At 52.4% G+C, this 16,517-nt stretch overlaps 1 protein-coding gene across 1 annotated transcript in view; it reads right to left on the reverse strand.

Annotated features, from left to right (window-relative positions):
- rasgrp4 (RAS guanyl releasing protein 4) overlaps positions 1 to 16,517 on the reverse strand; it is a 191,265-nt gene that overhangs the window by 101,301 nt on the left and 73,447 nt on the right. The window contains exon 2 of the mRNA XM_072490239.1: positions 1,155 to 1,336. Coding sequence (XP_072346340.1) covers positions 1,155 to 1,336 — 182 coding nt within the window. The remainder of the gene's footprint in view (positions 1 to 1,154; positions 1,337 to 16,517) is intronic.

Here is a 16,517-nt window from a genome sequence, read left to right on the forward strand (position 1 = left end):
AGCCCATGATGTGTGTGATGATGCAGCAAAGCATTTCACAATCTGGACCAGCCTGCACTCTCACACTCACACTCTCACACACACTCTCACACTCACACACACTCTCACACTCACACACACACACTCACACACACACTCTCACACACTCTCACACTCACACACACTCTCACACACACTCACACACACTCTCACACTCTCACATTCACATTCTCACACACACTCACACTCACACACACTCACTCACACTCACACACCCTCTCACACACTCACACACTCTCTCACACACTCTCACACTCACACACAGTCTCACACACACACTCATACACACTCAGTCTCACACATTCACACACACTCACACACTCTCACACCCACTCTCATACTCACTCCCTTTCTCACACACACTCTCACACTCTCACACACTCACTCTTTTTCTCACGCACATTCTCATACACACTATTTCTCACACACAATCTCACACACACTCATACACACACTCTCACAGACACACACACGCTCTCACAGATACACACACACTCTCGCACACATACACTCACACACATATAGCCAGCACACATACACACATTCACATGCACACATACAAGCACTCACACACACACTCACAAATACACTGTCACGCACCCACTTACACATACTCAGATGCACACACACGCACTCACACACTAGCAAACACACATTCACATAACACACTCTCATGCACACATTCACACTCACACACACTCAGATGCACACACGTCCAGCCGCACACACACCCAGCCGCACACAAACACCCACACACACAAACACACACATATAAGCACTCACATGCATGCACGCTCACACACACAAACACACATTTACATACAAGCACTCATACACACTCACATACATACAAATTCTCACGCACACACACACTCAGACGCACACACACTCTCACGCACATATATACACTCAGATGCAAAAACACTCACACGCATATACACACACACTCACACATGTACACACACACATTCACACCCACACACCTACAGACAAACAAATGCATACACACGCATGCTCACACCTGCACACACGCACACGCACATGCCGGCACACATACGCACCGCCACCAGTAGGCTGGCCTATCCACGATCAGCCTCTGGAAAGGGGCCACTTACCGAAGGATTGGACGCATTTGAGGAGGAGTTCGTCAAGGTTGAGAGCGTTGGTGAGCTGGGGAATGGACATGATGGCTTTGGCCTTACTGATCTCGGCCGGACTGGGGCACGTCATTCTGCGCCGGCTCTGTCGCTGTATAACCTTGCTGCCCAGTGAGTTCTGGTATTCATGTCGAGATTTCCTGTAACAGACAAAAGGCAATAAAGAGCCGGGCTCGATATGAGAATTTTGGGAGGGAGAGAGAGCGACTTTAGCTGTGTCTCAGACGGGAGGCTATACGAAGTGCGTCAGTAAGCGTGAGGAGATAAAAATAAGTCAACTCCCTTCATTATGAGAAACCCTTTCGCTGACAGATATACCAGCATAGTATCCAAATAGTTCAACCGCTTGTGTCGCTTGAGGTTACAGGCCCCGAACAATTTGCCACTTCACCAGAAAGAGGCATTCCTCTGTGTTTCTTTCCCAAAGCAAAATAATAAAGAGCTGACATTCAAAGCAGTACCTTTCGCGACCTCACAGTGCATCAAAGTGCTGTCGAGCCAATTAAATACTCCTTTGTCGCGTTGTAACCTAGGGAACACGGCGGCCAAATTTGCGCTCAGCAAGATCCCAGAAGCAGCACGGTGGCAACGATCCGGCGAATTGTCACTTTTAACGGTTCAGCGATAGGCACGGGGCCAGCGCCGACCTTTGCTCTTCTTTGGCGAGCACCGAGGAGTCCGTTTACGCCGCCGCGAGAGGGCGATGGAGCTTCGGGTTAACGATAGATAAACCAATGGTCGACTAAAGAAGATGAAAAGGCCTTGGTTTAACTGCCTGACCAGCTCACTAGGTTTCTGGGCTGAGGGATTGTCCTCTAAGCAGGGACTGAGTATTCTCTGGATTTTGGAAGGATGGGTGACCTAATTGAAAGCAAATCCTGAAGGATGGACTAGATGCTGAGGAAGTGTTCCCCCTCTCTGAAATAGGGGAAATGGAAAGAGGTGATCGTAGGAATTCCGAGAGGAAGTAAGCCATTTGGCCCCTTGAACCAGCTCCGCCAATCGATAAGATCATCGAATCCCTACAGTGCAGCAGGAGGCCATTCGGCCCATCGGGTCTGCACCCACCCTCCGAAAGAGCACTCCACCTGGGCCCAATCCGCCTCCCCATCCCCGTAACCCCACCTAATCTTCAGACACCGAGGGGGCAATTTTAGCGTGGCCAGTCCACCTAACTCGCACTTCTTTGGACTGTGGGAGGAAACCGGAGCACCCGGAGGAACGGGCACGGGGGAGAACATGCAAACCCCACCCAGTCACCCGAGGTGGGAATCGAACCTGGGTCCCTGGCTCTGAGTTAGCGGTGCCGTGTCTAAAAAAAAACTGGAAACCACCCGTGGTAGCCTCTTTGCGTTGCGTTCCACATTTCCCATCTAACCCCTAATAACCTTTGACCCCCTTGCCTCACAACCATCTATCTGCCCACGCCATAAAAATATTCAACGGCCCCGCCCTCCACCGCCTTCTGAGGCCTAGAGTTCCAAAGTCGCTCAACCCTCCGAGAGAAAAGAATTCTCCTCAACTCTGTCCGAAAAGGGCGACCCCTAATTTCGAAACAGTGTGCATGAGGAAACATCTTTTCCACGTCCATCTTGCCGAGACGGTTCAGGATCTTATAGACGTCAATCAAGTCAACCCCTTCCCCTCGCTCTTCAAATCTCCAGTGGAAAGAAGCCCCGGCCGTCCAACCTTTCCTCAGAAGACAACCCGCTCATTCCAGGTGAACTTTCTCTGAATCGCCCCCATCCTTCTTTCAATAAGGAGACCAAACCGTGCCCGGTATTCGAGATGTCAAACAATCGCCAAATGAGGGGTTGACCATTTAGGACTGAGGTGAGGAGAAATGTCTTCACTCAGAGGGTTTTAGATTTTTACCCCAGAGAGCACAGCAAGGCTGAATATATTCAAGGCAAGTGGTCAGATTTGTTTTAGCGTTTTAAGGGAAACAGGAATCGTGCAGGAAGGAGAAGTTGAATTAGAAAATCAGCCACGGTTTTATTGAATGATGGAGCAGACTCAGAAAGGGCCAATTAACCCACCCCATCCAGCTCCAATTTTCTTATGAAGGACAGAACCTCAGACGGTGCCGCACTCCCTCAGTACTGCACTGACAAACCAACCTCGCTTTTTGTTTTCCACGGTTAAGTTCCTCGAGTGAGATTTGAACCCACAACTCGCTGACTCAGAGCCGTGGCTACACAACTCAACAAACGCCGGCCCAGACAGCGCCGCCCACCTGCTGTGAGAACTCCTCGAGGAGGGGATTCCCTCAGTGCCAGCCTGAGATGAATACAGGAACCTAAATCACAAAGACTTCCTTAAAAAATGTACCCAGGTTCCCAGGTCGGCCGAATGCTCAGTTTCCTGAATGCCCGCTTTCTAACATCTCCGCTTGAACAACAGTTACTATTCACGATTAGGAAGCCACCTGGCCTGGATCCAATGGCAAATGCTGATGATCTGCCATTGATCTGCAGAGGTGACAGATGGGAGCACGTCAACGGCATTGTCGAGCGGACTGGGGTTCACTGACCTTTTCATCCAGGCTCAGAATACATAGGCGCCAAGTAGGGCTCAATGGGCAGCTCTGTCTCCCCCCACCCCCCCGCCCCCCGCCCCCCACCGCCCGCCAGAAGGAACGCAGGGGAAGATGTCATGGCTGCCTGCAACTTCTCTCTCTCTCTCTCTCTCCCCCCGCCCCTCCCCCTCCCTCCCTCAATGCAGAGCAGTGCTGGGCACACTGCTCCCCACGAGAAGGTTTAATCATTGTGTCACACAGAAGAGTATCTGATGACCGGGAATGGAGAACTCACATGCCGCACCGAGCATCGATGGGTTTACGGGGAAACTACATAGGTAGCTGTAGCAACAGAAAGATACGGGCGGCACGGTGGCGCAGTGGTTAGCACTGCTGCCTCACGGCGGCAGGGTACCCGGGTTCAAATCCGGCCTCGGGTGACTATCTGAGTTTGCGCGTTCTTCCCCCATGCCTGTGTGGGTTTCCTCCGGGTGCTCCAGTTTCCTCCCGTGGGCGGCACGGTAGCACAGTGGTTAGCACTGTTGCTGCACAGCTCCAGGGTCCCAGGTTCGATTCCCGTCTTGGGTCGCTGTCCGTGCGGAGTTTGCACGCTCTCCCCGTGTGTGCGTGGGTTTCCTCCGGGTGCTCCGGTTTCCTCCCATGGGCAGTACAGTAGCACAGTGGTTAGCAATGTTGCTTCACAGCTCCAGGGTCCCAGGTTCGACTCCCGGCTTGGGTCGCTGTCCGTGCGGAGTTTGCACATTCTCCCCGTGTGTGCGTGGGTTTCCTCCGGGTGCTCCGGTTTCCTCCCACAGTCCTAAGATGTGCAGGTTAGGTGGATTGACCATGTTAAATTGCCCCTGAGTGTCCAAAAAAAGATTAAGTGGGGTTATGGGAATAGGGTGGAGGCATGGGTTTACATAGGGTGCTCTTTCCAAGGCTTCCTTCTGCACTATAAATTCTATGATTCTACCATTCTCCCTCAATCCAATGATGTGCAGGTTAGGTGGATTGGCCGTGCGAAAATTGCTCCTTGGTGACCAAAGAGGTGTAGGTTAGGTGGGGTTACAGGGATAGGGCGGGGAAGTGTGCCTGGGTGGGGCGCTCCTTCAGAGGGTTGGTGCCGACTCGAGGGGCCGAATGGCCCCTTTCTGCCCTGTCGGGATTCTATGGAAAAAGATGCTGACAGGGTGAGACGGAAAAGGGTTCAAGGGCTCTTATGTGGAGCATAAACGATAGATCAGTTGAGTGGAATTTTCTGATTCTCATCTGGAAACTCGATACCATCTGATGCAATTTCATTGCTGGTTTTGATGAGAAGCCAGGGAGTCTCCGTGCAGACCCAGCGCCTTCATGTTTGTGTGGGTGTGATGTTGGCCCGAGTTACAATAGGATGCAGCAGTCCCATCAGGTGAGCGAGCATCACATGGGGACGTGCTAGAGCCGAGAGAAACTGATGGAGTTTCACTACAGGTTCAATTCCGAGGGAGGCTCTGAATACCTTCAAAGCTCAGGTATCGAGCCAGTGGATTGCCGAATCATGGTTCTCCGAGAAGTCAACAAGCAATGTCAGATTTTCTATCGGATAGCCAGCTGGGCTGGAATTCTCCAGCCGCTGGCATTCCCTGTTCCCGCCGGCAGCGCGGCATCGCCCGTGGGAAATCCCATTGACAAGCGGCGGGAAGAGGGAATCTCATCGTCAGCGAATGGCAAGGCGCTGAGGAGCACTGCAGAGACTCTGGCGTCAGCTGCAGCTGTTAAACCTCTCCTCTCCACGTCACAAGGTTGTGGGTTCAAATCCCGCACCAGCCCTCAAACACAAAAATCTACACTTGGCACTCCAGTGCAGGACTGAGGGAGTGTTGCACTGTCAGAGGGCACCTCGCGGTTAAGGTTGTCAAATTAAAAATTTGCCTACTTGCAAACGATCTGAGGGTGTTATTTCGAAGAAGAGCAGGGGAGTTGTCCTTTATTGGTGCCCTGACCCCAACCTTTATCCATCGGCATCACAGAAATAGTCTAACACCTCGCTGCGCGTGGGGGTTTGGCTGCTGTGTTTCCTGCATCACAACAGGGAACTACACTGCAAAGGCATTTCATTGGCAGTAAGGTGGCTGTGGAGTGGAAACGCGGGGCGGGATTTTACCATCGCGATGCGACTGCCGCCAATCCTGGCTCACCGCATGGGACACCCAAATCAGGCGTCGCGCCTCACGCTAATCACCCAACCTGCAGCTCCCAGCGCCCAACGTGGTTCAGTTAATCATACCATAATCATAATCAGCCCCACGTAGGCAACTCGCAAAGGGTAACAAGCCACTCTGTGGTAAGAACGTTAGTTACTGGGAAACCCCACCCTTCTGACCCAAATCCTACCCCTAACCCCCTCAGGGGAACGAGAGGTGAGTGAGATAATAATAACCTTTTATTGTCACAAGTATGAAAGTTACTGTGAAAAGCCCCTCGTCGCCACATTCCGGCGCCTGTTCGGGGAGGCCGGTACGGGAATTGAAGCCGCGCTGATGGCCTTGTTCTGCATCACACGCCAGCTGTCTAGCCCACTGAGCTAAACCATCCCCGGAGACATGGGCTGCTGACATCGTCAGAACAAAGATTTTCACCGAGAAGCCCCGCACAGCAGGAGGCGGCCATTTGGCATGTCGAGGCTGCACCGACCCTCCCAAAGAGCCCATGTCACTCCCCCGATTGCCCTGCTGTAACCTTGTCACCTAACCTGCACACCCCTGGCCACGAGGGCAATTTTAGCACGGCCAGTCCACCTAACCTGCACACCCCTGGCCACGAGGGCAATTTTAGCACGGCCAGTCCACCTAACCTGCACACCCCTGGCCACGAGGGCAATTTTAGCACGGCCAGTCCACCTAACCTGCACACCCCTGGCCACGAGGGCAATTTTAGCACGGCCAGTCCACCTAACCTGCACATCTTTGGACTGTGGGAGGAAACCGGAGCACCCGGAGGAAACCCACGCAGACACGGGGAGAACGTGCAGACTCTGCACAGTCACCCGAGGCCCGGAATCGAACCTGGGAGCCTGGCACTGAGAGGCAGCAGTGCTAACCACTGTGCCAGCCGTCCTAGATTAGTTTCTATCCTTGCTAACCTGTCACGTCGCCAGAGTAAATTTTGTAAACCCCCCCCCAGCCACAGGTGTGGCGGCAGAACAAACCCCTTCAAGAGTTGGCAGAAGCCAAGTTAACACTGGTCGAGCTCAGATGTGAATGAAAAAAGACACAGCGTTCGAAACGTCATCATTTCAGGCCAGGACGGATCCTCTTTTTTTGTCGAAACCCTTTCAACCGCAAGCACGCCAATTTCCTGTTTTTGGTGCATGTTCTATTCTGTGTCATTACATAACCAACCCCCCCCCCCCCCCCCCCCCCCGCGGTCCTCCTCCCTCCACTTGTTGATGCACCATTACACAGAGTTTAGATCTCAAAATAAAGGCCGCATACAAATCGCCGATTAATAGCGTCAGCGAGGCAGCATTGGAATGCTGCTCAGGTAGCTGACCACCCTGTGTCTACGTATCTCCCACGTTTATTCTGCCACCAGCCAATTCAGAATGCACATGTGGAGAATCCCATCCTCCCCATTATCTTCTGTCCCATTTGGCAGGGTGGTTTTTGAAAGGGAATCGGATAATTACCCGGAGGTCCAAATATTTCTGGATGACAGGAGGAATAGCAGCAGGGAGGGGGTTAGGGCTGGGTGAGTTGGAGAGGCCCAGCACCAATGTGAGAGGCTGAATGGCCTCCTTCTGTGCTGGGACCATGACACAATTACGCATTTTCGACCCCCTCCAGTCAGTTAAGTCATCTCAATCCCGAAATGATGTTCGGGACAGCGGGATTCTCCGTTTCCCGCGACGGGAGGTTTGGCCGAGCACTGACGTCTCCGTCCTCGCAAGCAGCGTACCGGGGCGGACTCGCAGCAGAGAATCCCGGTCGAAGTGCAGCTCCGCTTGCGCCACCTTACTGTCAGTCCAGCAAAGGTGATCTCCTTTGAGGATGGGGCACAGCATGAAAACAAGGAGGGCGGAATTTCACACACACGTTTACACTCCACACGTTTACGCCAATTCATCGGTCAAGGCAAGACTGTAGGACACTTGCTTGCCCGATCGGTGTGGTGTTCACCAATGCCTGGGCAATTTTTTAAAAGTTAATTTACGGGATGTGGGTGTCGCTGGTTAGGCCCAGCATTTATTGCTCATCCCTAGTTGCCCTTCAGAAGGCAGTGTGAGAGCCTTCTTGAACTGCTGCAGCCCTTGAGGTGTAGGTACGCCCACTGTGCTGTTAGGGAGGGAGTTCCGCGATTTTGGCTCAGTGACAGTGAGGGAACGGCGATATATTTCCAAGTCAAGGTGGTGAGTGACTTGGAGGGGAACCTCCAGGTGGTTCCTCAAGATGGTAGCGGTCGGGGGTTTGGAAGGTGCTGTCTAAGGAGCCTTGACGAGTTCCTGCAGTGCATCTTGTAGATGGTGCACACGGCTACAACTGTGTGTTGGCGGTGGAGGGTTTGAATGTTTGTGGAAGGGGGAGCAATCAAGCGGGGCTGCTTTGTCTTGGATGGTGTTGAGCCTCTTGAGTGTTGTTGGAGCTGCGCTCATCCAGGCAAGTGGAGTGTATTCCATCACACTCCTGACTGTGCCTTGTAGATGGTGGTCAGGCTTTGGGGGGTCAGAAGGTGAGTTGTCCTCTGCAGGATTCTTAGCCTTTGGCCTGCTCAGGTAGCCACAGAATTCAGATGGCTGGTACAGATCAGTTTCTGATCGAGGCAACCCCCCAGGATGTTGATAGTTGGGGATTCAGCGATGGTATGCCATTGACTGTCAAGGGGCGACGTTTAGATTCTCTCTCTTGTTGGAGATTGTCATTGCCTGGCACTTGTGTGGCGCAAACATTGCTTGCCACTTTTCAGCCCAAGCCTGGACGTTGTCCCGGTCTTTCTGCACGAGGACATGGACTCAGTGTCCGAGAGGTCACGGTGGGTGCTGAGCGTGGTGCAGTCACCAGCGAGCATGGGAGAATAAGGAACTGGGAGATGTAGGAATGGCCTGGGGTGTGGGGCTGGAGCAGGTTACGGAGATCGGGAGGGGGGTGAAGCCACAGACAGAGATAAGACGAGAATGGAAACAAATTGCAAATTGAGGTGTCTGGCGGCGAATGTAATTCAACCAGCTCCGAGACAATGTGTGAACAGGAGAGGGCGAATTAGGTGGCTCGGACGACAATATTTTAATCCTCTTTAGATGCGGGAGTTCTGTCAAAGCACTGGATCATTGCCAGTGTAAAACCAGAAACTGCACGCCAGTTAACCCATCATCAGTGGGCAAGACAGGCGCAGACGGACATGCACGCCAGCCTTTCCTCACCATAGGACCACTCGAAGCACTTCACAGAGAATGAAATGTAGGGCGCGCTCTAACGGGTGCGCACGACTCGGGATGCGGCGCAGTCAGTAAATCTCGCCAGAGGCCTCTCGCGGGATTTACCCGGCTCGCTACGCCTCGCGAGATCAAATGTGGCCCAGGCGGAACGGCACTTGGCGGTACTCTCCCAGGCAATCGGAGGCCTCTGGGCAGGGTGGTACCCTAGCACTGCTGATGCCAGCCGAGCACCTTGGCACTGCCGGGGTGTCGGACTGGTAGTGTTACCTTGCCCGTGCCGGGAATCGGGCGCGGAGGTGCCCTGCTCTTATGAGGTGGGGTGAGGGGGGGCTCGAGGAACCCCTAATCGGTACGTTAGGGGTGTCCGGGGGGGGGGGGGGGGTCGCGTTGGGGGGGGTGGGTCGAGAGATCGGGGGTGCCATTTAAAAATGGTGCCCCGATCCCTTCCTGCATTGGCGAGCGGAGCTCCTCCGCGTGAAGAGAATCGCGGCCTCGGTGGGGCCTTCCTCAACGAGGCCCGAAAAAAGAAGTAGAGTCTCGTTCAATAGCGGGGGCGTTCAAGCACAGCAAGCGCCAGGAAGCACCCCGCTGAACGCACCCAAAACGGGACTCTGGTTTTTCCTATTAAATCGCATCGTTAGTTTTGTGAGGGCCACGAAGAATCCAGCACGAGTTTTAAGGATACAAAGTAATAACATTTATTTACAATAACATATATATATAACAGCAGCAGCAACTTCCCTTGCTGCACACTCCTTCCTGCTGCTTCCAAACTGGCCAGCTTTATTTATATTTGGAGTTTACTAATGGTTTCTCCGCCCCCCTCATTGGGGAAGCTCATACTCCCACAGGATTGTGGGATTGTCATTAGTCCCCAGCCAATGGTAAGCAGGCAGGTTATAACATCCCTCCCCCCCAAAGTCCAAGGAATCCACCGAAGACCCTGGCGAAGGAGGGCGTCGGACTCGTTTTGCCGCAGGCCGGACACCATTTGCACGCGGCGCTGGATCAGGCGGCGTGTAACGAGACGGAGACCGGCGCTTCCGTGATGAACGGCGCAACGGTTGTACATCCACGGCCCGTGGACCCGATGATTCCCCCTCTGATGCGTCCTGTGTCTCCATCTCGGAGTCAGAGTCTGCTGCCTCCGTCATGTCAGCGTCTCTATCTCCATTCGGTTCTGTAACGACCTGCGCAGGCTTCGAGTGAGGCACCAGAGGAAGATTGTGAGGACTACCTTCCCTTGTCTCTGGTCTCTGCGGCTGTAGAAATGAGCTCCGGGGGCGGGGAATCTTTTGAGGGGATAGTCTTCTGGACCGAACGTGGTCTACATGTTTGCGCTGGAGACGACCCTGGGCTTGCACCTGGTAAGATATAGGGCCCGTTTGGCGAAAGATTACGCCAGGAACCCACTGGGCACCACCAGCAAAATTCCGAACGAACACTGGGTCACCGGGCGCAAACTGCCGAATCGGCCGATGCCGAGAAAATCCCTGTCCCTGCCGTTCTTGTGTGCGGTGTACTTTTGCGCCAATGTCCGGGAAAACCACACTAAGGCGGGTGCGAAGTCTCCGGCCCATTAGGAGTTCTGCGGGAGCTACCCCAGTCACCGCATGGGGGGTGGTCCTATACGTAAACAAAAAGCGAGCCAGTCTCGTGTCCATTGATCCGGAAGACTGCTTCTTTAGGCCTCTTTTGAATGTCTGCACTGCACGCTCCGCCAACCCATTTGAAGCCGGGTGGTAAGGGGCAGTGCGGATATGGCATATGCCGTTCATCTTCGTGAACCTTGCAAACTCCTCACTCGTGAATGGAGTGCCGTTATCCGTGACCAGCACCTCGGGGAGGCCATGTGTACTAAAGGACAAACGCATCTTTTCAATTTTTGCGCAGGACGTTGTCCCCTGCATCTTATGCACCTCTAGCCATTTGGACTGGGCGTCCATTAATAGAAGGAACATGGATCCTTGAAAAGGGCCTGCAAAATCTGCATGCAAGCGTGCCCAAGGCCGCCCCGGCCATTCCCAGTGATGTAGGGGCGCGGCCGGTGGAAGCTTCTGATTCTCCTGGCAAATGGAGCAGTTTTGGGCCACCTTCTCAATGTCGGTGTCGACGCCTGTCCACCAGACAAAACTCCGGGCCAACATTATCATTTTGGTCACACCAGCTAATCCATTGTGCTATGCACGCGTGGGGGCGAATCCCATCCTCGTCGCCAGTTTTGTAAGGGCCACGAAGAATCCAGCACGAGTTTTAAGGATACAAAGTAATAACATTTATTTACAATAACATATATATAACAGCAGCAGCAACTTCCCTTGCTGCACACTCCTTCCTGCTGCTTCCAAACTGGCCAGCTTTATTTATACATGGAGTTTACTAATGGTTTCTCCGCCCCCCTCATTGGGGAAGCTCATATTCCCACAGGATTGTGGGATAGTCATTAGTCCCCAGCCAATGGTAAGCAGGCAGGTTATAGCAGTTAGTCACTGTTATAATGTAGGAGACAGGTCAGCCAATTTGTACACAGCAAGCTCCCACACACAACAATGCGATAAGCACCAAAAATTCTGTTTTAGCAATGTCAATCGAGGGATAAATATCGGTTAAGACACCGGGGACAATTAACTCCCTTGCTCTTCTTCAAAATCGTGCCATGGGATCTTCTATATTCACTCAATATGAGCCCTCAATTCAGGACCTCATCTGAAAGATAGCACCTCGGGCAGTGCAGCACTCCCTCGACCCCGACTTTTGTGCCCACGATGGGGGACTTGTCGGGATAACGAGCCAAGTCAAAATTAATTTTCACTTGCAAAAGCGGCGGTTAACAATCGATGGGTTTAGTTGATGGCAAATTGTGTCTGATCAAACCTGATTGAATTATTTGATGAAGGGACAGAAAGGATTGGTAATTAATTTAATGTTTTGTACCTGGACTTAGATAAGGTGATGCATCTGACCAAAATTAGAGCCCGGGAGGATGAATGGACCAGGAATAGACTTGCTGATGGAACAGTACGGAGGGGGTGGTGTTCAATGGCTTTTTCTCAGATTGTAGATTCGCTCTGGCGTCTACAAGTGTTGGGACATGTCCATGACTCGCACTTAAGCATTGGGAGAATAATTTAAACTTTTTGGATGGCACAAAAATTGGAAACTAAGTAACCTGTGGGCAGGATAGTGACAGATAGGTGGGCAGAGACAGGGATGAGCAGATAGATGGCAGATTAAAATCATCGCGGGGAAAGATGAAGGGGCACATTTTGGGATGAAAAATGAGTAGCTATATAAACCAAATGGTACAATCATAGAAACATAGAAATAGAAGCAGGAGGAGGCCATTCGGCCCTTCGAGCCTGCTCCGTCATTCATTATGATCCTGGCTGATCATCGAGTTCAATACCCTGATCCCGCCGCCCCCCTAATCCCTTGATCCTTTAGCTCCAAGAGCTATATCGAATTCCTTCTTGGAATTACACAATGTTTTGGCCTCAACTACTTTCTGTGGTGGTGAATTCCACAGATTCACCGCTCTCTGGGTGAAGACATTTCTCCTCACTTCAGTCCTAAAAGGTCCCCTTATCCTCAAACTATGACCCCTAGTTATGGACTCCCCCACCATCGGGAACATTCTTTCTGAATCCACCCTGTCGAATCCTGTCAGGATTTTATATGTTTCTATGTTTCTCACTCTTCTAAACTCCAATTAATATAATCCAAACCGATTTAGTCTCTCCTCATATGACAGTCCCACCGTCCCAGGAATCAGCCTTCACTGCACTCCCTCCACAGCAAGAACATCCTTCCAGGCAGGAACAGTGAAACCAGTGGCTCCGTTTTTGAAAATTATTTGTTCTTTCACGGGTTGTTGGCGTCGCTGAGTCAGCATTTCTTGCCCATTCCTAACAGCCCAAGGAGCTTTTTTGGATGACTACGAAGCTTCCTGTCGGGGAATTGAACCCCAGACTCCTGGGTGGGGCTACTAACCACTAAAAGTAAAAGTAACGTAGCCATGGTCCCAGATGACCATAGATTGCTTTTGAGGGGAGGGGGGAGCTGGCCGGTGGTGATTTAACCCAAGGGTCACCACACCTCAGGCGAGGGCAAGCGGGGCTTCATGAATAACCTCAGCTGGTACGGGGGATTGAACCCACAACGCTAGCCTCGCTCTGCATCAACAAACCAAGCGTCCAGCCAACTGAGCTAAACCGGCCCCCACACCATACTGACAAGGAACCCCTGACCCAATGGCTTGCTCGGACATTTCAGAGGGGCACTTAAGAATCTCATGTAGGCCAGACCGGGTAAGAACGGTAGATTTCCTTCCCTCAAGGGGCCATTGGTGAACCAGACGGGTTTGTTAACAACAAATCAATGATAGCTTCACAGTCAGACGAACGTTGGATTCCAGATTTATTCATCTAAACTCTGCGTGGTGAGATTGAACCCAAATGCAGAGAGCCTTAGCCTGGGCCTCTGGATTCCGTCGGCTCCCATCAGGCATAAGGGGCGGGATTCTCCGGTTCCCCAGCCTCGCTCGTCTGAATCCCGGGGCGGGGAGCGCAGCCGGCGGGAAAAGTGGGTCAAAAACGGTCGGAGAATTCCGACCTAGATTTATATATATCCATTGATCTTTGAAGGTAGCTGGTTACGCTGTTGAAGTGGACATAGATTTAGAAATAGCGACACAGAGGACAAAAAGAAGGAAGTCCTGTACGTCTTTTTTAAGTCACTGGTTAGGCCTCGGCTTAATTATTGGGTAACCTTGAAAAGAAAATTGGATATAAACTCGAAACGGAAAATTTCACAGGGAAAAGAGCGGCGGGGGCGGGCTTTGGAATTAATTGGATGCTGTGACTGGAGAACAATTACGGGCATGATGTTCTGAATATTCTCCGCCTGAGCTGCGAGACTCCATTAAGTTGGCGCTGGTGGAAGTTAGGTGTCGAGGAAAAGGTGCTCACCTCAGTGGCAGCTGCACGCCGGCACAATCAACGGCGCTGGAACGGCCCTGACACCTGCTGCTGTGGCGTGTCTAGTCAGACAGGCAAACTCTTCCAGCATGTGCCTGAAGGGGTTAACAACGCCTGGCTGGCCAGCAAGTGGGTTCAGTCAGCGGAAGTGAAATTTTCACTTCCCTCCCTCTTTGCAGTCGACTTGAAGGCATTATTCCTCTCACCCGTCCCTGTGTTCAAATCCCTCCAATGGCATCGTCCCCTCCCTGTCCCTTTAATCACCTCAGGCCCTGCTCCCTTCCAAGAAATCCATGCTCCTCCCGCTCTGGCATCCCGCCATTTTAATCGCTTCACCACGAATGTCCGTGCTTCCCGTTCCCCTGGGCCCTCAGTCCCGGAGCTCCCTCCCTGAAACTCAACAACGCTCCTTCTCCCCTCACCATCCTCTTTAAAGTCTACTTCTAAAAGCCAAGGTTTTGATTCCCCACCCCCCCTAATATCACTTTCATCATTGCCTCTGTGCAATGCATTGGTGTGCAAGGGGGCGGCACGGTGGCACAGTGGTGAGCATTGCTACCTCACAGCGCCAAGGTCCCAGTTCAATTCCCGGCTTGGGTCACTGTCTGTGCGGGCTCTGCACGTTCTCCCCGTGTCTGCGTGGGTTTCCTCCGGGCGCTCCGGTTTCCTCTCACAGTCCAAAGGTGTGCAGGTTAGGTGGATTGGCCGTGATAAATTGCCCTTAGTGTCCAAAAAGGTTAGGTGGGATTGTGGGGTATTGGGCTTAGGTACAGTTCTCTTTCAGGGGGCCAGTGCAGACTCGATGGGCCGAATGGCCTCCTTCTGCACTTTGGAGATTAATTTGACAGCACTAAAAGGCACTATGCAAATGCAAGTTCCAGCTAATCTAGTATAACGAGAAACATGAATAAACCTGGGAAAAGATGACGGGACTCAACTACACCCTCCGCTCTCAAAACAGGCAATAATAAGACTGCCTCATGGGTCTTACGGATCCAGAGCACAGGATCCAGGCCGGAATTCTCCAACCGAGCGCGCCGGCGGATTCTCTGTTCCGGCCGTCAGCGCACCCTCTCCATGGGTTTCCCAGTGGCGCGGGGCGGCTTCAATGGGAATTCCATTGATAGCGGCGGAAGCGGTGGATCAAAATATGTCCCTCTTCGGGTGCCAAAGAAACTCTTCTGTGAAAAATATCCCTCACTTTCCAGAGACGTTAACGATTTAAAACAATTATTTCCCGGACGTGGGTGTCACCGGCGAGGCCAATATTTGTTACCCATCCCTAACTACCCTTGAACTGAGCGTCTCGCTCGGCCATTTCAGAGGAGCAGTTAAGAGGGTAACCCACATTTGCTGTGGGTCTGGAGTCACATGTAGGCCAGACCGGGTAAGACCGGCAGATTTCCTTCCCACATTAGTGAACCAGCTGTGTTTTTAACGACGACCGGTGCACGGTTACCCTTACTGAGGCTAGCTTTCGAAGCTCAGATTTTATTCATCGAATTAAAATTCCGCCGGATGCCCCCTGGTGAGATTTGAACTGCTTTGTGCCCAGAGCATTAGCCTGGGGCCTATCGGTTCCAGTGACATCGCTGCTCCGTCAAATACGCTTTGCGGGAAAGCACCTCAAAGTTCACTGGACAATCTCACTACCTCGCGCTACCCGGGGGGGGGGCGGGGGGGGGGGGGGGGGGGGACCAGGGGCTTACAGAGCTCATAGGCAGAGAGGGGTAACCAGAGATTGGCGATGGCAATAAGCAGTGCCCACTGGGAGTGGAGTGGGGGGGCCTTTAATGCGTTCATAAGGTTTTAGCGCAGAGGCGAACCTATTCTGAAATAAGCTCTACCCTGTTAAAAAAATGGGACCGCAGTTGCCATGGAACAGGTTGAGTATGGGTACAGTAATGTCACAGAAACACAGAATTGTCACGGGCGCAGAAGGAGGCCATTCGGCCCATCGTGTCAGCACCGGCTCTCCAAACGAGCATCGTAACTCAGTGCCGTTCCCCCTGCCCCCCCATCCCCTCCCCCCCCCCCCCCCCCCCCCCCCCGCGCCCCGCACATTGTTTCCATTCAAATAATCATCTAATCCCCTCTGGAAGCCTCGATTGAAGCTGCCTCCACCACACTTCCAGGCCGCACATTCCAGACCCCAGGCGCTCGCTGGATGAAAAAGTTTTCTCTCACATCGCATTTGCTTCTTTTACAAATCACTTTAAATCTGTGCCCCCTCGTTCTCCATCCTTTTATTACGAGCGGGGACAGTTTCTCCCGTCTACTCTGTCCAGCCCTCTCCTGGTTTTGATCACCTCTATCAAATCTCCTCTCGGCCTTCCTCTCTCCGAGGAGAACAGTCCCAACTTCTCCAATCTCTCCTCATCACTGAAGATTCTCATCCCTTCTTGTAAACAATC

Source organism: Scyliorhinus torazame, chromosome 25 (genome assembly GCF_047496885.1).
Source record: "Scyliorhinus torazame isolate Kashiwa2021f chromosome 25, sScyTor2.1, whole genome shotgun sequence".
NCBI lineage: Eukaryota > Metazoa > Chordata > Chondrichthyes > Carcharhiniformes > Scyliorhinidae > Scyliorhinus > Scyliorhinus torazame.